This window comes from Tupaia chinensis, unplaced genomic scaffold (genome assembly GCF_000334495.1).
Source record: "Tupaia chinensis unplaced genomic scaffold, TupChi_1.0 Scaffold000175_1, whole genome shotgun sequence".
In the NCBI taxonomy this organism is placed as follows: Eukaryota; Metazoa; Chordata; class Mammalia; order Scandentia; family Tupaiidae; genus Tupaia; species Tupaia belangeri.
The window spans coordinates 719,944-741,549 of NW_006159650.1; the positions used below are offsets into that span (position 1 = coordinate 719,944).

The following is a 21,606-nucleotide window of genomic DNA, read 5'->3' on the forward strand; positions in this document are numbered from 1 at the left end:
AGCGGTGTCTTGCAACAGATCGCGGACTCCGGGCGCGGAGTCTCCAGGCGCCGGGAACGGCCGGGGAGGCCAGAAGAGCGCGTCCGGGCCGGGGCCCGGCCCCAGCCACCTCCGCCCGCTTGCCCCTGCTCGGCTTTGCTCCATGGCTCCGCGGCCGCCGCCGCCCCTGCGGCCCTTCAGCTCGGAGGGGCCTCGCGGCAGCGGGTGCGGACACTCGGCTAAGGACTAAACAGCAGCGTCGTCTCTTCGCCGAGAACCCCGCACCCCTAACGAAAGCCGAGGCTGGGAGGCAGGAGGCAGGCAGGAAGAGCGAGCAGAAGCGAGTGGGAAGCAGGGCTTCGGGCGCCGCAGGACAGTTCAGCCCCGAGGAGGCTGCGCCCTGGGCCACGGCGGGCTGAGCCGGGCACGGCGGTGTTGGCTCGGAGCTCAGGACTGGCGGCTGCGGAGAGGCGTCTGGGAGCCCCAGGCTGGCCCTGCGCACCTGCCCTCGGCCGGCGCTCGAAACTCACCTGGACCTGGGCTCTCCCTTCCCCATCCCCGCAGCCGCAGCCCGAGCGGGCTCCGTGGGCCTGGAGCACTACCGGGTCTAATATGCTCAGAGCCGAGGCGAGATGAAGGAGAAGTCCAAGAATGCGGCCAAGACCAGGAGGGAGAAGGAAAATGGCGAGTTTTACGAGCTGGCCAAGCTGCTCCCGCTGCCGTCGGCCATCACCTCGCAGCTGGACAAAGCGTCCATCATCCGACTCACCACGAGTTATCTGAAGATGCGCGCGGTCTTCCCCGAAGGTGAGGGCGCAGGTGGGCGGCAGGGACTGCTGTGGCCGGGGCTACCCTACCGGGCCTCGGAATGGCCAGAGCGTATCCGGGGGAGCCTGCGGCCAGGGTACTCGGCTCTGGTCCTACTGAAGACAGGCCAGGACTGTGGCGGCCCAGGCGACCAGACGATCTTCTGGCCCAGGGCTGGGCTGGGACGAACCAAGAATTGTTGGGGCAAACGGTCCCCAAACCAACATCAGCGTTCACTAGTCCACTGTGGATTTGTCCGTCCGTCCATCCTTCCTATGCCCGTCCACTTCGGCTTTATTTTGCTTTTCTTTTTATCCCAGGCCATTCGAGGTTTTATTTCCCCTTCCTTTCTCCCTTTCCTTCCTCTCTCCTTCCCTCCTTCCCGTCCTTCTCTCCTTCCTTTTGTTACTCCTATGTCCAGTCTATTCCAACTTTACTTTTTTCCCTTTCTTCCCTCCCCCCGCAGGTCATTCGAGTTTTTTCCCCTTTCTTTCTTCCCTTTCTTCCTTTCTTCCTCACTCCCTTCTCCTCTTCCCTCTCTCCCCCCCTTCCTTTCTGCCTTCCTTCTTTTCTTTTTTCGACTCCCCTTTTCTTTCCTTCAGTTCTCCCAGTCTAACTTTTTCTTAAAGGAGGCGAATGTCCCTTGCTTCCTGCTGGGAGCGGTTGGGCTGGATGGGGAATCGGGCGCTGCAGGCCAAAGCGGCCCAACCGCACTTTCCCGAGAGCGCCAGTGTCTCAGGTTGCCTCTTACCCTGCCTTCCTTGGGGCTGGGCATAGAAGAGAAGGGAGGAAGGAGTTTTCTAGCTAAGACCGGTAAAAGGAGAGAGGCAATTAGTTCAGTGGCAGGCAGGCCTGAGCCTGGTGATTCTTTTTCAAATTGAAAAGGGCACTGGGCATTCCACAGACTTGGGATCCTTAAAAAAAAAAAATGGCTCGCCACAGCTTTTAGGTCTGGTGTCCCAGGGTCTCAGTGGAGGCCTTCACACCTGTCCTGGTCGCTGCAGATAGTCAGTAGGGTTTGGGCATATTGCTGGGAAAGTCATTGCTCTAGGCCTCATCAGCACCCCCAGGACCTGCGTGCCTGTGGAAAGCCCACACCAGGATAGGGAGATAACTTCAACCACGAGGCACCAGAAGGTCTCTGCAGTTGCCGGTGACAGGTGTCCGTCGTCCACAGATCTGCTCCATTAATGCTGCGCCCAGCCTGGCGCCCCTCTTGGAATCGGTAAGCTCCTCCTTTTGCGTTTGCTGCCCTCAAGCCAGTCGGGATTGTTTCTGGGTCTGGAGCTGCACTTCCGACTGCCTCCCGGGTGGAGCGCAGCGATGGTCTGTCGGGCGCTTGCTGCCACCAGTGCTGTCCCGCAGCTGGCTGGGGAGCCAAGCTCTGAAATGGGACACCCCAGGGAGCCCAAGGGACTCCCCAGCTATGGCTTGGTCTCTTCAGAGCCTCTCCGCACAGCCCCGGGCCTTGAGGCCGTGAGACCACGGGTTGCAGGAGTCTCCACCCTGCCCGCCCAGCGCATGTTCTTCGCTTTTTCTGCTGGGTTCTGCAGAGACATTCCTGTCCAGCCCCTTCTCCCTAGGAACAACTGGCCACGAGCAGTGGCTACTAGGCGATCCCCTAGCTGAAGAAATAGGGTTGATTCCTCTGTGGCTGGAATTTCAGTGGAAATTTTTAAATAGTTTTCTAAGGGCCGGGTCTCCTGCCTAGCTGGAGAGGAGTGGTGGTCACTGGTTTGCTAGGACCAACTGTTTTTTAACCGCATGCTAAAAAGCAAGCATGGTTTCCCAACCCTTTCCTCCTCCCCCTGCCGCCTCTGGAAATACAATAAATAAGTAAGAAGAAACAATCAGAGGATTACATGACTTTTTGTAATGATTTCAAATAAAACAGAAATTAGAAGGCGCGCTCTGCGAAGACAGGGTGGATTGTAAGCCCTTCGCTGCTTGGGGGATTTCCAGGAGACTGTGCTAAACCTTGGGGAGTGGCGGGTGTACCCCAAAAGCCAACATCTGTGCCATCTATCTCCAGGAAGGGAATCTTCAGGGTGTTTTGGACCCCAAATGGTGTGGGCCCCAGTTTGTTGCAGGAATGGGCCTGCTAGGAGTCCAGGACTAGAGCACTAGGGCACCAGTGCAGCCAGCGTTCAGGAGCAGCCTAGTGAGGGACCACCTGTGTGTCTCCTGGGCATTGGCACTATGGAAGGAGTGGTTTGGATTTAAGAATTTGGGAATGGCTCTGAAGCAGTGAGCTCCAGCTTGGAGAAGGGTAAGGACAAACCGTGATCTAGTCCCCGCTTCCCCCACCCTGCAGGGCACAGTGCTGGAGGACAAGACAGGCAGCCAGGGACTTCTCGGGCTACTCTAGGGCTTCAGGTTTGCAGCTCTAGTGGCAAATGTTTTTCTCCTCCAGGCGGCCTGGGGCTGAGAAGTTGTCAAATCAGGGGCTTTGGGCAGAGAAAAGATGCATTTAGAAAAACCTCCATTTTGCAAAATAATTGGATTGCCTCTCAAATAGCTCTGAGAGGAGGGAACACCTAAGTGAAGCGGCTAGTTGATCTAGCCCTTCTTGTTGCGGGAGTTGGGGACAGGGACCTGGGTCTGTGCAGGGAAGATGTGGGTGTAAGGTTGAAATGGAGGCTGGTGGAGCCACTGGAGTTAGGGCCCTGGATCTAGGGAGGTCTGCATGGCTAATGGAGCTGCCAGATTGCCTCTTGGCTGCAAATGGTGAGTGGAACCAACCTGCCAAGTGCCATCTCACCCGGGAACAAGTGGGATCCCTGGGTAAAGAAGGTTCTAGAGACCAATCTGGGACTTTGAAAGTTAGAAAATGAATAGCATAGTCCTAAGGAAATTGTCAAGGCTAATCCTTAATACTTGAAGAAACTAAGGCCAGAGAAGGGACAGGACTTTCCTAAAATCCCACAACCAAGAACAAGGGCAGGCCAGTCGTTGCAGTGGTGACTGATGTGTCACATTCTCCTCTGCCGCAGCAGAGAGGCCATAGCCCTGGCTGGGGGATCCTCTTACTACAGATCCTCTCTGGCAGAAAGACAAAGAGGAGGTTGGAGGGGTCCCCACACGGGGCAGAGAGAGGCAACAGAGCCAAGTAGATACCCTGCAGTGGTCGTCTACAGGCTCAGGGTGCTTTCCATTTTACACAGGGTTGAGGCTGCACCGCTTTGTCATACCACTAGGTCTTCATCTCGTTGTCTGCAAAATGGGTTCACCGGCCACTCCTGTGTCCACACGGGGTTGTTATGATGGAGTGTGAGGATGTGCAGCACAGACATCTCAGGGTTGATCTTACTCATCTGATCTTACTCATCATTCCTTCCTGCGAGCTCCTGGTAATTCCTGAGTCGCAATGCTTAAATGGGGAGTAGGTGTTCACTGCTTGGAGTCTGAAGACCCGCTGCTTTTGGGAGTGCCATCTTTTCTCCCTGTCAACAGCAAACCAAAGAGGGAGAGCTAGGTGGGGTGGGAGAGAAGGCAGGAGAGCCAGACCCACTTTGGCACACAGACTTAGAGTAATGGTTGGGAAAGTGGAAAATGCCAGCCCTGGGACAGCGCTGGGGCCCCTAGTCTGCCTGCTTCCTCTTAGTTGTAGCTGCACGGCCCTCCCTCCTGGAGAAGGGGAGCTTTGGAGACCACAGAACACTGGGGCAGGCGAGTTCTGTTTGCTCACTGGCGATAGCTTTGCTGAGACCAGATGCAGCAGGACATGGGTTGTTTCTGCCCCTTCAAGGGCTGTCACTGGGCCTGGAGAGACCCAACTCAGAGCAGAAGCAGCACCAGTGTCCACCTTGGGTTTCCAAGGAGCCTAGGTTTTGGTCCTGAGAAGTGAGGGCAGGATTGGCGTCTCCTCCAGGACCTTACACACTGACAGCTGGCACGCAGCACTGGCCCAGGATGTCAGCTCAGGAATGGAGTTGGAAACCAAGGCTGATTCTCTCTCCTACTCCTCTCTCAGACTTGAAAGGCCCAGACAACTGTTTGTGTATGAGAGAGGCGGGAGGTATTGCAGCATTTTTCAGGACCAAGTACTTAAAAGAAGAGAAAACTTCACTTACACACTCAAAGTAGGATCCAGGGCCTGAATTATTTGGATGGCTAGATTCCTCTGAGTTCAAATTCATTTACCAGCAGGTCCCGCTCCCACTCACAGCCTGAACTCCCTGTCTGCTATCAATAATTGCTTTTGGAATCAAAACAATTTAGTTTGGACAGTTTGGTGAGGACAAACTAGCCCTGTATGGACAGGGGCCTTTCTCAACTGCAGCCCAGAACCCTGTAGGATTTTTTTTTAAAGGCTTATCTTTTAGAATTTTACAACTCTCTCCTGACCTCTGCTTAGCTGATAGTCAGGTGGTATTGCCCCCAGGGCTCACGGTGTTGGTCTTCCAGGTGAGAAACTGTAATAGATTACAGGGTGATGCAGATTCAGTCCCCTGAGGCCAAAGGCTAGGCCTCTGGGGAGAGTTACCAGATGCTGAAGCCTGCCTCTGCACCTGGCTCTGGGCTCCCCGATTTCTTTTTCCTTTCTTTTTTTTTTTTTTTAGAGGTTTTTGCCTTATTTTTTGCCTTAGGGTATGTGAGCTTGCAGGGGTTGGTTGGGAAGAGGGAGGACAGAGACAGTGAGAGGGAAAGTGAAAGTGAGAAATCATCTGGGGGGGATGGATACACCACAATCTCTTCCCTTCCATTCTCTTCCCAGGATCTTGGCCATACACACACACACCTAGCGTGATTTTGAAGTCACTGGGTCCATGACTCAAACTGCTGTCAGCCATGTGGAAGTCCAGCAACATAACTGCCAAGCCACCTGCTAATCCCACCCAGGTTTCTTAATGCCCCTATCGCTAGAGCTGTATCCACACTTTGAAAGTCTAGTTGGGGGTCATAGGTGCCTTGAGTCTATAGGCAAGCATGTATGACACCCCCTGGCCTGGTTTTTTTTTTTTTTTTGGAGAGGTTTTTGCTATAGGGTGCGTGCGCTCGCCAGGCAGAGATAGAGAGAAAGAAAGCAAAAAATCCCCCCCCCCCAGGGGCGGTGGCCATGCTGCAATCCCTTCTCCTCCATTCTCCTCTCGGGATCTTGGGCGTGAGTCCAAGCCACCGGGTCCAGGACTCGAACCACCGCAGTCGACTACGTGGGAGTCCAGCGACATAGCCATTATGCTAACTGCTGGTCCCCCCCTGGCCTGATTTGAAGCTTCCTCCCCTCTGGCTCTTCATCAGGCCTGGGAAGGCCTTCTTGGGGCATTCCCACCTACTACCCCATCACACCAGGTCCCACAGCTCCTTAGTTTGGAAAAGGGCACAAGGCACTTTTCAGGGACCTGGAAGAGAATGAGATTCCAAAGCTAGAGGTGGATTGAACTGCAGGCAAGAGCCACTCCCCCCTCCCCGCCCCCAATCCAATCACGACAATTTACCCTGGTCCTGGAGTTGGGAGAGGGTACAAGCTGTGGAGTTGGTCTCAGAACAGTAAGGCAGACTGACCCCAGATTTCCCTGGTACCCTTGCACAACTTGAGGACACTTGGAGCCTCTGAGAGAGCTCCTCAAGGCCCTGCTGCCCCCAAAAGAAATCAAGCTCAGGATTCCTGGTAGTAAGCCCTGCAGTGTGTGGGGGGTAGGGGGTGCTGATGGGCCTTAGATGCTGCTGTCTCTGAGGCCCCTAAATGTGCTTGGGTGGAGGAGGGAGAGGACCAAGCAGTAGCTCATACCCCCATCTCCTCCCACTCTTCCTACTCCACCACCATCCCCTTTTTTTTTTTTTTTTTTTGAGAGATTTTCACTATAGGGCGCGTGTGCTCGCCAGACAGACAGAGAGAGACATTAGAGACAGAAAGCGAGAAATCACCCCCCAGGGGGGATGGTCATGCCGCAATCCCTTCTCCTCCATTCTCCTCTCGGGATCTTGGGCACGCACGCACACGCGCCCGGCGTGAGTTTTAAGCCACCGGGTCCAGGACGCGAACCGCAGTCGACTACGTGGGAGTCCAGCGACATAGCCATTACGCTAACTGCTGGTTCCCACCATCGCCTTTCTTGACTTTGGTGTGGTTTGCACTCTGAAGTGTGAGTGTTGTCCTCAGATGGCCCAGGAGCCTCCAGAAGTCTTGCTCCCTGAGATACAACAGATTTGGGGATGATCACTGGGGAGGAGAGGCTGGAGACCAGACAGGAGTGAGAGAGCCAGAGAAGGCTGGGCCAAGGTGCCAGCCACTCCATGAAAACCAAGGCCTCAAGCCAGGCCAGCTCATTTAATCCCATTTTAGAGGTGTAAAATGAAGGTGAGGGGTTAGGGCACTTGCTGGAGATCAGCCCACCTGATTGTCCCTGGGGCCCCTAGGGGGGGGGGGAGGGTGGGAGGGACGGGTTCCTAAACCATCTCTGCTAGATTTTTCTCTTTCCAGATCCAATTTTCCTTAGAGGTGGGGGATAAGGGCAGGGACAGGCACTTCCTTTTTATTAATCCCATTTGATTGTCACAGGATCACTTTGTAACTGGCTTTAGACACTTGAGGTTGCCAAGGGAAGTGAAAGAGAATGGCCATCTAACTCTTGCCAACATCTCAGGTCCAGGGCTGGACCCACAGTCAGGGCCACAGCAACTCCTGCCTCCAGGCTTAGAGAAGGAGCAGAGCTGGCTGGCTCCTTTAGGTCTTGACTGCAGTGTGTCCACCTCCTCTGGGATGGGCTGCCAACAACCAGAGGGCACCATCTCCCCTCCCCTAGCAGATCCTCTCATCTGCTTGGTCCCCTCCCCCTTCACAAGGTCATTGCACCTGGAGATGCCCCAGGGCCTGTTGTGGTCGCTCTTTGTTGACTGTCTAAACCTGTCTCACAGAGAGGAGGTACCATGTCGAGGCAGCTTCTATGTGGGGAGGGTCTGGTGGGGTTTCTACCCTGTAGGAAACAGTGTGGGTGCCAGCGTCCAGGACTCACAAACCCTGGGAGACTGTGGGGCTCATGGGGGGGGGGGGCTTGTGACTGATACAATAATAGGGATGTGGGCTTGTCTCTGACTCCCCCCCTCACACACTCACCTCAATACTGTTTCTCCCTGGGGGCTCCCAATAACCTGGCCATCTCCACTTCCAGTAGCTAGGGGTCCCCAGAAGGGTCTAGATGAGACAAATAGGAGCCCAATCCTCTCTGGAAACCACAGGCCACGCTGGGCATGGGACCCTAGGCTGCTCCAAGAGCAGTGGGTGCCTGTGAGTCCCAGGACCGGGTGAGAGACCACCGAGGACTACTGACCCTGGAGAAGTTGAGCCCAGTCTTTTTTGCCCTCTCCCCCATTTTTCAAGTCAGCAAAGCCCTTTGTTAGGTCCAGATAAAAGTCACGTGCCCAATATCTCACTTGGTACGTGCTTTACGGTACCAAGACGATTTTTTATGTGTTATACCTTGCCTTATTGAGGCTCTGTGTTCAGACCTAAGTGGATTTTTTATGGGCTGAGTGTGAAGACCTCGCCCATAGTGGTTTCTAATGGAACAGCTGGCAGCACCACCACCTGGGGTGGGGTGGCGTGGGGCAGGTACTTCGGGAAACTGTCACGCAGAACTGCCACCTCCCCTACTAGGTTGGAAAGGCACACGCACACCGAATCTGAGCAGCAAAGTGGCAGCATCAGGAAATTATAGGGGGGAAAGTGATAATGATATAGGAGAACAAGCTCTTGATGTATCTGAATATTTGAATTAAATAGAAAATTATGCCGTGTGCCAATGTCATTTTGTATGCTGTCAGGGCCTTTGACAGAGCCTCTAAGAGGGTTGGGCGGGAGACTCTGGGGGGTCCCTCGGAAAGGCCCACATTTCCCCAAGCTGTTTCATCCTCCAGGACCCGGCAGACACCTAGGGAAAGGGGCACCTACCTTCTGCACTAAGGGCAGCTTTCATGTTTGGAAATTAGAATTCCTGGGTCTTCATCAAGTTCTTTCTTAACCCAAGCCCCAGGACTGTTAGATTTTGGTTCTTTCTATTGCTGGCTAAATGGGTAAATACCGCTGCCACTAGGCTGCCCACCTGGGAGTCCAAGAGGTGTGAGAACTCATGGGGCAGTGGAGATGCTCGGAGTAGGAATGATTTTGGTGGGTCAAATAGATACCACAACTCATGTGGAGGCTGAGGGAGGTGTAAATATCTATTTGGAGGAAGAGGACTTATGGAAATTACCTATTTCTTTATGGAAAGGTCAGGATAAGTCCCAAATTCCTAGAGCCCAGGGGGAGAAAGAAAGTTTTAAGTTGCCAAATGACTTGTGGGAAGGGTCTGCAAAGCCTGTGCCCTGGGCACTGGGGTGCATTTGCCTTATCCTGAGGTTGCCAAGGGAACCTTTTCCAGGCATGCAAAAGCTGTATTGCCCCAGGCACCTACAGGGACAGCCAGCAGACCAAGGTGGCTACTGGGTGACTGGGGAACCTTCTCACAGCGGCTACAAGAAGGGGCTCTGTGGTCCCAGGAACGGTCCCAGGTTTGCCGCTGTGGGCCAGATCCCCTTCCCCTACTGCCCCAGGTGGCTCCTGACCAGTCGTCTGGCACTTTTGGCATGCAGACAGGCTGGGCTCAGGTCTGGCCTGCAATTGGGAGAAGTAGCGATGCACCAGTGGGACACAGCTCACTTGGCAGGGGGTCACAGCTAAGGGTGGGCATTGGGGGAGTGGGCAGGGAACCTGTGGAAAGTTGGAGCTGACAGTCCTGGACCTTTGCTACCTCAAGCTGCCCTCCCACCCCCAACCCCAACCAGAGGGTCTAACTGGCTGGGGTCAGGGCCTCTACTGGTAGGATTCTAGGAAGCCGCTGGGGGTTCCAGCCCTAGTCTCACACCCCCTTTCCCGCCTGGGAGGAAAACCTGAGGTCTCCAGGTCACTCCCAGGTGAGGAGGACCCTGACTGTCAGGGCTCTTTTCCCCTTGTAGCACCTTCTGCGACATTGGTGGTCTTGGGGAGGCATTGGGAAGGGCAAGGAGGTCCTAGGGAAGCCCAGTTAAAAGTGGAGAAGGCTGGGATCCCTGCTCAGTGGCACAGACACCTCTTAGACACAGTGCAGTGTATGCAACTCTCCCCGCGGGTGGCACTTCCCAGGCAGCCACTCTGCAGACTTGGAGTTGGTCCTCTGGACAGAGCTCTCAGAATGAAAGGGAGGCAGCGCTCCCTCGGCTTTTGAAAGATGGAGAATCCTGGGGAAAACGTTGATGCGGGTAGATTTTTAGGCTGGAAAAAAAAATGCCTCCTAGACGCCAGGATTTTCTATCTGTGTCTGTCTATCTTTGGGAAAATGCAGTTTCCAGCCACTGGGGGAAGGCAGGGAGGGAGGGGGTCAGGGTCCTTGGGGGAATATTTACAGCCCAATCGATATACCCGTTTGGTTACGAGGATGGCTGATTTCAAAGCAGATTAGATTACTTTGTGGCATTTCAAATAAATCAGCAGTTTCAGAGCCATGAGCACGTGGGCGACCCTCAGGAGCAGTTGGCCTGGCCGTCTCAGTGCGCTCAAGGGCGTCTGGGCTGAGGCCTCGGTGGGATTTCTCCTCCTGCCGTTTCCCTTTCTTACCGAGTGCAGAGAGGCGACAGCGAAGGCACAGATGGTGACCTGCTGGCTGGGAAGCAGCAGAAGTACTTTCCGGGTTCTGGCGCCCGAGTGCAGCGTTGGTGCAGCGCCCAGGCGGGCGCCGGCCTCTGCTCCGCGCCGGTGTTTACTGGTTTGCTTTATTTCCCTGTCCAGGTTTAGGAGACGCGTGGGGACAGCCAAGCCGTGCGGGGCCCCTGGACAGTGTCGCCAAGGAATTGGGATCACACTTGCTGCAGGTAGAGTTGGGGGGACTCTCTTCCGACCTCGTCACCCCTGCCTCGAAGTGTCCCCGTCCCAAGAAGCACCGGACAGCTCCATGGGCTGTCCCCCAGGTTGCGGAGATCACGGGGTGGGGGAGGAAGGGTGGCCTCTACCGGGTCTACCGCGGCGGGACAGGACTCAGGAAAGGCCCCCTTAACGCACCAGGTTGCTGCCTGGGGCGAGCCCTCCCTCCTTAGCTCCCTTCAGGCATACTTTAAACCGCCGGGGACGGCCAAAGGGCTCCCTAGGGCGTGGTTAAGTTTTTCCCCAACCTTATGTCCCCTCAGCACCTTTGACCTCGCGCTTGCTCGGTGCCGACGCCCGGCGCTGGGCGGGGAGCTGGGGCCAGGGAAGAACCATCTGAGCACCCCGAGCCAGAGGGCCGCGCTCAAGTTTTTGGCAATCGCGTCCGAGTGTGCATGCGCAGGGTTTGGAATGATGGAGATCCAGCATCAGTAATAAATACAGACGATCGGCACTTACTGAGAGTTTGTTACAGGCTAGATTATTTTCAAACCCTACTGTTTCGGGCTTGACTACTCCGCTGGGGTAGGTTCTATTTTTAGCTTCATTTTTTCGGAAAAGTTGCACAGGGGGTTAGATAACATGTCTGGGGTCACACAGCAAGAGAGAAAACCGGGTTAACCTTAGTGATGCAGTTCAAGACCTGCCAAAGATAAACAGGACGTGGCCTCGAGGGTCACCTGACTCTGAACCCTGACTTGGCTTGAGGTCAGGAGCTTGACGTCCCCAATCGGGGCCAGAGGCTGCTACACTTTCCTGTTCTCGGCTTTCCCCTACCTTTTCCCCGCCCGGTCGCCGGCGCAGGGCTCCGTCTGGCCTTGAGGGTCCAGCAGGGAAACCCCCAGCACGACCTGCCACTTCCAGGTTGGCAGCTGGCGCTAGTCGGGAATAATACCACCTCCTGTCTCAGAACCCTTCAAATGCCCTTTACAGTTTCATCAACGACCCGATTCATTCATCGTCTCCTGTCATTTGTCTCTGCCATCGAAAAATCCTACCACGAGCTATTTTGCATTTCCTCTCTCTATTGCGTGTTTTCTTTAAAAGGAAAAAAAAAAAAAAACTGGCTGCAGGACGCGGTGACTTAGGTCAGCGAGTTAGCTTCGAGCTCTCCATTTTGAAAAAATAGACCTTTTCAAAACTCTTTTGGCCCCACCTGCCTTAGTGCCTTTTATTTTTAAAACGCACGCGCTAGGTAGAGCCGAGTTGGGGGAATGTTTGAAACCCGGGGCTCTCACAGCGGAAAGCAAACGGCGGGGCGGCCGTTCGAGGCCTGGCGCCCTGGGATCCGGCCCGTGCCCTTCCTCGCCCTCACCTCCTCGCTCTCCGCCAGCCAGCTCTGCGCTGGTGTTTTTACCTGCCCCTTAGGCTCACTTCTTATAAGTGATGCTAGTATCAGGGACAGGGAAGTGCCGGAAACTTCAGTGAAAACCCGGCAGGCAAAGTCAGCTTCCCCAGACTTCTGCACTGTTCGATCCTTTTTAATTAATTCTGGAGTGGTGTGCGAATGGCCGGCTTTGCAGTTATTTCACATGCATGTAAGCGAAGTAGGTCATTCGAAGCTATGAAGGTATGCATTTTCCATTCAGAAAGTTCTTTCTCAAGCTACGGAGGGCAGCTTTTAAAATTTAATTATGATCTTTTACTGATGGTCCTAGATTTGGCTGGTCGTGCAATACTGTTTCATGACATGTATCTCTGTAATGATTTTGCAGTTCGGCAAGCATGCCTCACCTGCCAGAACGTTGGTAACTTCAGAAATTGCTGTATAGTTTATATTTTTGAATAGCCACAGGTTTAGTTGGGAAAATGCGTTGTAGCTGAATTGAAAACCTGCAAGGAAGACTTAGAATCAGGATGCTGCTTTCAACCTTAGCATAATTTCTGCAGCAAACTATATTTGGACAGCAGAATGTAAAGATCTTTCAACTTTCACTTCTACATTATTTTCTTAGTGCTCCCCCCACAAAGGGGGAATTTGGAAAAACCAAAGGTAATCTGGTTTCAATTACATGCTGTAAAAATAGGATTTGTGGCCAGAAATTAATTTGGAATATTTTTATGGGGGCGGCATTGTAGGTTGTTCAGGTCTTTCACCAACTTTATTACTTTTCTTTGGTTCTGGATCTAAAATATGAATGAGTAAATAAAATACAGTTTCCTTTTCCAAAAATAATTTAGCCTTTTTATCCTTGACACACATAAATATAATCATTGCCTTTTTATGTGTCTTAATTACCTCTTATAATTTTGCCCTATTTTTTTGTGGGCTAGCCAACTCAGGCAAAATCGGAATTTCTGTTGGGTAGTTTTAACATTGCAGAGGTTGATACCTTTTTTCCCTTGAATTTTGCAACGTTTATTTGATCTCTTTTAAATTTGAAATAATTAATTCTGTAGACATAGTCTGGTAAAATAGCTGATATTTTGTCTTATTTTCTGGGGAGTTGTAGTGTTCGGAATTTATTATTCAAATGGTACTTAGGGGTAACGAGAACATTGTGGCAAATAAAGTGTATGTCCTCGTGGTATAAATGACTGCCAATTATGACATAAAACGGTCTATATAGTGGTAGATTTTCCCCTAAGTACCATAGAACTCCGGATTTGTGCTAAGTGCTAAAATAACCCCAAACAATAAAGCTACTGCGTTTAAACTGAGCGTGATAGGAATTCTCAAATGCTTTGCATGATTTTTGTGATGTGAAGGTAAGATTGTTTTTCAAGTGCTTTAAAAGCATTTGAGATTCTGGCCTGGGAACTAAAGCTTGAGTGTTGTTACCTAGAGTCCTCCTTAGGGCCTTGGCTGAGTTTCTTTGCACTTACCAAATACGCTGATATTAATGTTTTATACATCCCCCCACCCCAGCCACTATGCAGTGATTAGATTTCACTCGAATGCAGAATGATCATCTCTTACCCTGATACTCTCTCTTTTATAGACTTTGGATGGATTCGTTTTTGTAGTAGCATCGGATGGCAAAATCATGTATATATCAGAAACTGCTTCAGTGCATTTAGGCTTATCCCAGGTAGGTACTGCCCAATTTTATGTACAAGCAAAATAGTAATGAAGTGTTAGTATATCTCAGCCTCTTACCCAACTTGGAAATGAGTCTGTAGGTGTCCGCTCCGGGTATGAACATGTTCCAAATGTGCAGTATCCTCGTCCTAGGACGCCCTCGCGGACATTTCCTCCGCGATCCATTTCCCTTTCTTTTTTACTTTCTTTTTCCTCTGGGGTTAATAACCACTCTGTCTTTGCCACAGTCAGCTTTGTTCTGAGAGTGTGTCCAAAGCCCTGGACTATCTGCTTACACAGTAAAGCTAGATGCCATTAAAAAGAGCTTCACAAAGGGAGATTTTTTTAGTCCACACTTGCCGGGCTACACATGGTATTATGCGTTGCTGTGTAAGGAGAGGGACCCTGATGGAGAACGTGGATTTTATGCAGAATGTGCTTTGGGGAGAGAGAAAGGGGAGGGATAGATTTATGAGTGTTCACATGGAATTCAGGGTCATTTTTCCTGAGTTTTTCCAGTTCAGTGGTCGTTTCAGTAAAGCATTTTATATGCTTGTGATAGAAACTCATAAAACTCACTTTACTACTGTTTTGTACAGCAAGGCCTTGGTTTCTTCACATCATTTAAATATTACTAATTTTTCTGGAAAAGTGGAAGCATTTCCTAAAAAGGGGTTCAATTCCTTAGAAAAAAGGTGGAACCAACCTTTACCTATCCCTATTAAGCTCTCTAGGCCTGTGGCACGTCTGTATGGGGAGATTTTATGTGGTGGTTCCCGTTCACATGTCTGATTTAACAAGCTGGGAGCGTGGTTCTCAGAGCCACATTATACACACACACACACATACATACATAGGAACTGCATGTTTCTTTACACTGCAAACTATCGATGTGATTTTTCATCACCACTGAAGACATTTTAGAATTAATTATAGATTCAGAAAATGGGCTCCTGGGAGGCGCACTAGTGATCGGTATTGCACCAGCCTCCTAATGTAGGTAAGCCCAAATAAAGCATGCCAATTAATGTGGCTTGAGTTTTCTCATTGTAAAACAAAATTATACCAAATTCATGAGCCTACATCTGTTACATTCCTTTTCTTTTTCTGCCACACACACACATGGTGTGTTCTTTTTAAAACTTATTGTTTATAGCCTGCTTACATAACATAGTATAACCTTCCTTACCCACATCTGAGTGGGCTTATGTGCCCATGCATTTCCCATGAAAAATTCTTTAAAGTGAATTTTAAATTAATCACGTATTACAATTGTTCGGAGGTATCTTTTCTTTTATGAAACTATGTCAACTTAGTACAGTTGACTAAAACGCAGCTCTTGCACCCACATAACTTGGGATTCATATACTTCCCAAATGAGAAATACTGTTAAAAATATAAAACTTAGTGGGACCAGTAGTTGGTGTAACGGCTGTGTTGCTGGACTCCCATATAGTCGACCATGGTTCGATTCCCGGACCCGGTGGCTTAAACTCATGCTGGATGCGTGTGTGTGCGTGCCCAAGATCCTGAGAGGAGAATGGAGGAGAAGGGATTGTGGTGTGGCCATCTCCCCTGGGGGGGATGATTTCTTGCTTTCTGTCTCTCTGTCTCTCTCTGCCTTTCTAGCGAGCACACGTGCCCTATAGCAAAAACTGCTCAAAAAAGAAAAGAAAAAAGAAATATAAAACTTAGTATTTATACATTTTCTGTAGTTATTATCTGAATTTCCACCCTGCCCTGCTTAAAATTATTAAGGGCCTTTTAGTTGTATTCAAACTGGTTTTCTATTCCAGACTTGATTCATGGCCTAACTACTTTGCTTGGATTACTTACCTTTCTCAATCACAATTTATAAAACTGTCTACAGTCTTGCAATAATGGGGCAAAACAATTTACATACTTTTTAAATGACTGGCCAAAAATCTTTAAAATAAAGTTGCCAACTATTATCGAATGTTAAATGTAGATCTGAGCTCCCTAGCAGTCAAAGCAAAAGGAGAAAGGCATTCAGTTATTTAGTTTTCCTCATCTAATAGAATAAGTGCGTAACCTCCTTAAACCATAGCTTATATTATAAAATGATGCCTGTTTTATTCCTGTTTTAGGATTGTGGTGAGAGACAGATCAAAGTGTCTATTCTATCTGACTTACAAAATATAGGGAGCCACACAAAAGCCAAGTATCCCTGCAGTGTCATTAGAACAAAGTTGTTTCAAGCGAAGTCATTTGGTGGGTACCTCTCAGTGCTGTTTGGTCATTTGGGATGCCCTAGCATACCATTAGGAATCGTGCACTTTCCAGGGCAATGCAGTTCAGTTAGGCAGGCTGCTAAACTTAGAATCCTACATCTCTTTTTATGTGGGAAATAGAATTGATCAATTAGGCACATAATAATGAAGAATGATCAGGGCCAGCTCTGTATCCTAGTGGTTAGGGAAGTCAGTTCCCACATGATGGACCATGGTTCAAATATTCTCCCAGGTGACCTAAAAACATGCTAGGCTCATGTACATGCATGCCCAAAATCCCAGTAGAAATGGAGGAGAAGGATTGCAGCCTGACCACACCTTACTGGGGGTGATTTCTTCTTCTCTTTCTGTCTCTTTCTGCAGAGCACATTTGTCCTCTGGTAATTCAAAAGAATGACCAAAGTATTGGGTAGGTGACAAATATATCCCGTTCGTGATTAACTCCGCAGAAGGAAATCTAGGCAGAATCCTAGGTATTATATTTCCCTTTGGTCATAATGCAGAATATAATGTTTTATCATAAATTTGAGAGGAAAGGTGAATTATGCACTGCCTTTTTCCAAGAAAGTTGTAGAAATATCTTTGGTCTCTATGTTTCTAGTAGAAGTAACAGGGGTTTTTCTGTTTGGTTTTTTGTTTTTTTGAGAGGTTTTGCTATAGGGCGTGTGCACTTGCCAGAAAGACAGAGAGAGACAGAGAGACAGAAAGTGAGAAATCACCCCCCCGCCCCCGGCAGGGATGGCCATGCCGCAATCCCTTCTCCTCTATTCTTCTCTCGGTATCTTGGGCATACACACACATACACCCGGTGTGAGTTTAAGCCACCGGGTCCAGGACTCGAACCGCAGTCGACTACATGGGAGTCCAGTGACATAGCCATTATGCTAACTGCTAGTCCTAGAAGTAACAGTTTTAAAGATCAATCAAACTGACTGTGCCAAGCACCTGATTTCTTCTGATTTCTCAGCAGGGCTGTGTCAGCATTTGTCGGCAGCTACAAAATCACTTTAATGCCAACACGAACCTTGGCCACTATCTGGGGAGCTCTATGGAAAACTGTTTAAATAAGCAACAACAAACTTTCCTCTATCTGCCTCCTGTTCATGATTAACTCCTCAGAAGGAAATCAAGGCAGAATCAAAAAATGTCTATTTTTTTTTCTCTTCTTTGGTTAAATAGTACTGAATAGGAAGTCAAAGAACCAGCTGCTCTTTTAAATGTTTTTTGCATTTTTTTATATTTTTATTTTTAACAAAACATCAGGCAAACATATCAAATATGAAAACTTTATTAAAATAAGTTTAAAGATTTTTTTTAAACATCTCAGATAAAAGTGAAATTTTTTGTTTCTTACTCCATAGTCAGAGAGGTTTGAAGAGGTTTTCTGATGAATAACGTCAGCAGTAATAGCTGATATTTACAGGGTGCTCTGAGGTGCCCCAAGGACGCTTAATGACATGATCTCATTAAGTAGTGATATCTTTTATGTCAAGTCAGGGTTGAGGATCATAGTAAACAGAGGACCCGACCTGCCATAACAGTGTGAAAATTCACACACAAAAAAACCTGGCCTTATTTTTTTGTTTGTTTTGTTTTTGGTCTGGACTATCTAAATAACTATCTGAATTATCTATTTAAGGGTGTAAAAATTATTATGTGTTATAAGTGTATTTAAAGCTTTGCATTAAACTTTTTTAAAAAAGATTTATTTATTTAATTCCACTTATTACTATTATTTTTTAATTTGACCAGAGAGAGAGAGAGAGAGAGGGAAAGGGAAAGTGAGAAAGCAAGCCACCAGGTCTGGGACTAGAACAGCAATCAACCATGTGGGAATCCAGCGCCTTTAACCACCATGCCACCTGCCAGGGCCTTTATTAAACTTTTTAAAAACAAATGTTGAAATAAGAAATCTACTTCATACAGCAGAGTTTATTAGTTTGTTTTTACTTCTAAACTAATAAACAAGTGATCATTGCTGTCAAACTTTAGTACTTACAAAAGAAAACTAAGAGTCAACTACACAGCACAAGTTGTTTCCTCACACAGGGTCTCAATTCTTGGAAAACAGAAGAAAGCTTCTAGCCTAAAAGTTCTATTTAGTGTATGCACACACACGCACATAGAAATAAATTTAAATCTGTTTGAGTGACATGCAGATGGGAGCTCTCTTTATCTATGCACATTTATTAAATGATTTAGTTCTATGTTTTTCCAATTAATACAATTATTTACTTAAGGAAAATAAAAAGCAGAGCCCTGTGTAGCTGTTGTATATATTTGTGGGTATCCCTGTGATTCAAATTTCCTTACCAAAGTTGTGAACATTAAACAGCATCAAGGGACCATCAGATGGCATAATGGTTACTTTGCTGAACTCCCACGTGGCTGACCACAGATTGAGTCCCAAACTCAGAGTCTGGAAACTCACACTGGGCACATGTGCATGCGTGCCCAAAATCCTGAGAGGAGAGTGGAGGAGAAGGGATTGTGGTGTGGCCGGTGATTTCTTGCTTTCTGTCTCTTTGTCTCTCCGGCAAGTACTGTACCCTATAACAAAAATATCTCTTAAAAAAGAAAAGAAAAGAAAGCATCTAGATAGCCAGTATAGGCTCTCAAATATATGTATATGTATGAAATAGCAGTTTATGAGACGCATAGAAAAAGTAGAATCTTCGAGATTACTGCCAGAAGCACAAATAAAAAAATAGTGAAAATAGTGATGGTGGTGTTTGGAGGCCCAAGACCTACCCCTTTTACTTTTGAAATAGAGAGGGTAGCATTTTATGTTTGCTGCCATAATTTGAACGCTGAAACCCAAGCCATCTGATTTTAAAATATCTAATTTACCAAACTCATCAAAATACCCAAAACCAGAAAAATGTGCATTTTTAGGGTGTGAGCGACTGTGCCCTTCTGCACAGAATATATCCATTTAGTGCTGTATTTATCATATGCAGTTTTCTTGGCAGGAAGAAAAGCTATTCAGCAAAACGTAAAAAAGCTCTTAGTAGGAAAATCATTCATTTTGTAACTAACAGGTTTTACAAATTCTAAAACATCACATCAAGTGTCTGTTTTAACACAGCCAATGTATGTGATCTGGGGAGCTTTTTAACAACAACCATCATTTTAATTTTATTTATTTATTTATTTTTTTTGTGAGGTAGTCACATTTCTTTTATCCTTCAAAAGCACGACTAGATATGTAAATACAGGAAACACTGTGTCAACCATAATTTTGAGTCAAGGTCAGCACTGATAAATTCTAAAATTTGTGCTTTAAAAACATTTCTGTCACTTGAAGACTGTTTTACTTCCTAGACTGCCATATAGTTTTTCCATTTGTTTTCTAATGGACCCAAGCTTTCAGAAAATCAAGCCTTTCATCTGTGAATCTTCCACTCTCCTTATTCTCCAAAAGCATGTGTTGAGAACAGGAATTTTGAAAGCAGATAAAGCCACTTTGAGATTAAAATGCAAATCTAATCCTTCATAAGCACAGATGGGAGTCTTTCTGGAAGTATGTGAAGACATCTCTCTCAAAAGCCGTCAGTTGCTTTTTTCTAAAAAAGAACTTAGAGCAAGCCAGAATTACCATTTTTTTCCCTAAACACATGAGTAAGGGAGAAATGAACAGATCCATAAAACATTTTCTATGTTGTTGGGGTTTTTTGTTTGTTTTGTTTTTAAAATAAGCTATTGAAACTGTGAATCAGTTTTCAAGAAGCCAGATCCCTTTTTATTAACCTCCATTCCGCACCTTGACAGAGCTTCACAGTGGGTCCCCAGCTCCCAAATACTGGCTCAAATGCTGCTAGTTTATTTAAACTTTTAAAGGATTAACAGGAATGGCTTGAAAGAAGATTCTTTCCTTATTTAAAAAAAAATGTTTTAATGAAATCATGTAATAACTTTTCACATAGGCGAATTCCATTTGGGCCCATAGCATAGTGCCAGGTTTAGGGAGGTGGGTGTTAAGTAGGTGGTAGAGAGGATTTCTGTAATAGGATTCTCTCTGTGTGCATAATATCGGAAAGAAACATTCCATGAATAATGCAGAAAATAGAACTGTGAGAGCCATTTTAGGGACAAGATTACTTAGCAGGCCAGAAACCTAATTCCTTCTGAATAAAAAGGCAACTCACACATCTTAACAGATTGGAAGAACTGGCTCCGAGGAGTGGGATAAATGACTTCACCATGGCCCTGTGGTCCCTTGTAAAGAGCTGATGGCCCATGGCCTGGATGCTAATTTGAAACCATGGCCCCAGTACAACTTCTCCATTAAGCCACCTGGCTGGGGTTGTCCTGCTGGGTGAGGTTGCACTGGTAGGGCTGCCCCTTACAGATGACCATGTTGTCTGTCCTCTGATTAAAGCAACGAGCTTCCCAATGACACCTGCAGTGTGACACACTTGAAAATAACAAGCGAGCAAGCGTGTGGTCAAGGATAAGACTCCCAAGCCACCTTTTGCGTTTTACATTACTCTCTCCCTAGGGCAGGGTCAGGAAGGAATTCTGCAACTTTTAGGGTTCCTATTGGCTGTGTGAAAGTCCTGTCCCTGTCCCTGGGGCTCCCTGGACAGCACTGAGGCACACTGACTTGCTGTCCTCATCTGCCACCATAGGATTGTTGACTAGCTCTGAAAGCAGGATCTGTCCGCCACTGCTCAGAGGGCTGTTCTAGGAGAGGTGGTTTCTGGAACTTCCATGCTGCGGGGCCTATCTTCCAGTGGGGCAGTGACCTACGTTTCATTGACCTGTGTCATGGTGTCATGGCCTCTTCTTGCCTGGGTTTGGAAAAACAATGGAAAAGTTCTCAAAATCAGGAATTGGACCACCAGGAAGTTCTGTAAGATCCAGAGCTGCCTGTTCCACACCCCAGCCCACTGCTTAGCATGGACCTGGGCTCCAGGCTTGTCCGGTGTCCTCCGTGGGGTGTGTCTGGGAGTGGGTGGGGCTGAATGATGGGGTAGCAAGCCCCCAAAATCATTACCACCAAATGTGCTATCAGGAGTGGACCTGAAGCCCCCTACAGGTCACACAGAAACTCAGCTGCACCCCTCGGCAGGGCTAGAGAATGAGAAGAGTCTTCTTGGACGAGGAGGCACATTTCTGGCAACATGAGAGACCTGGCAGTGCCCAGGGCCACAGTGCAGAGCGGGGGTAGGAGGAAAGGGCATTTATCAAAGTTCGTGCCCTCCTTGAGCACAGCAGAGCCCGGGTGGCTCCTGACTGGCAAGCCCCTGGGGAACAAGGCTCATGTAGGGGCCATAGTGATGTGGTGGCTCGTCTTCCAGCTGGCCAGTCCCCTCCAAGCCTACAAGAAAGGGCACAGGACAGAAGGTTGGCCACAGCCTCAGTTTGTTTGAAGCTGTTTTCTGTGGGGAAGACATTGTCCAGGTCGATAGGGCCAAGGCCCACCTTCAAGGCCACCTCATTCCTTCTTTACATTGCAGTTCCTGCTAAGGGCTGTTTTTGGCTCAAAGCTCAAAATTTGGTAGGGTGGACTTTTTAGAAAACAAGTATGAGACAGTAGAATTCTGCTGAGAAAAGAAACACGTTTCATTTGGTAAAGGTGTGGTTGTCGGGGAGATCAAAGTCCTGACCCTGGCAGGGTGCATAACTATGATACACCTTGCTCACAGAGGGGTGACTCACTCCTCATG

The 21,606-nt window shown here is 48.5% G+C and overlaps 1 protein-coding gene across 1 annotated transcript in view; it reads left to right on the forward strand.

Annotated features, from left to right (window-relative positions):
* The first annotated feature begins 202 nt into the window (after positions 1 to 202).
* SIM2 (SIM bHLH transcription factor 2) overlaps positions 203 to 21,606 on the forward strand; it is a 48,240-nt gene continuing 26,836 nt past the window's right edge. The window contains 5 exon segments of the mRNA XM_027770967.1: positions 203 to 786; positions 10,529 to 10,611; positions 13,603 to 13,696; positions 16,539 to 16,549; positions 17,748 to 17,754. Coding sequence (XP_027626768.1) covers positions 612 to 786; positions 10,529 to 10,611; positions 13,603 to 13,696; positions 16,539 to 16,549; positions 17,748 to 17,754 — 370 coding nt within the window. The 5' untranslated portion in view covers positions 203 to 611.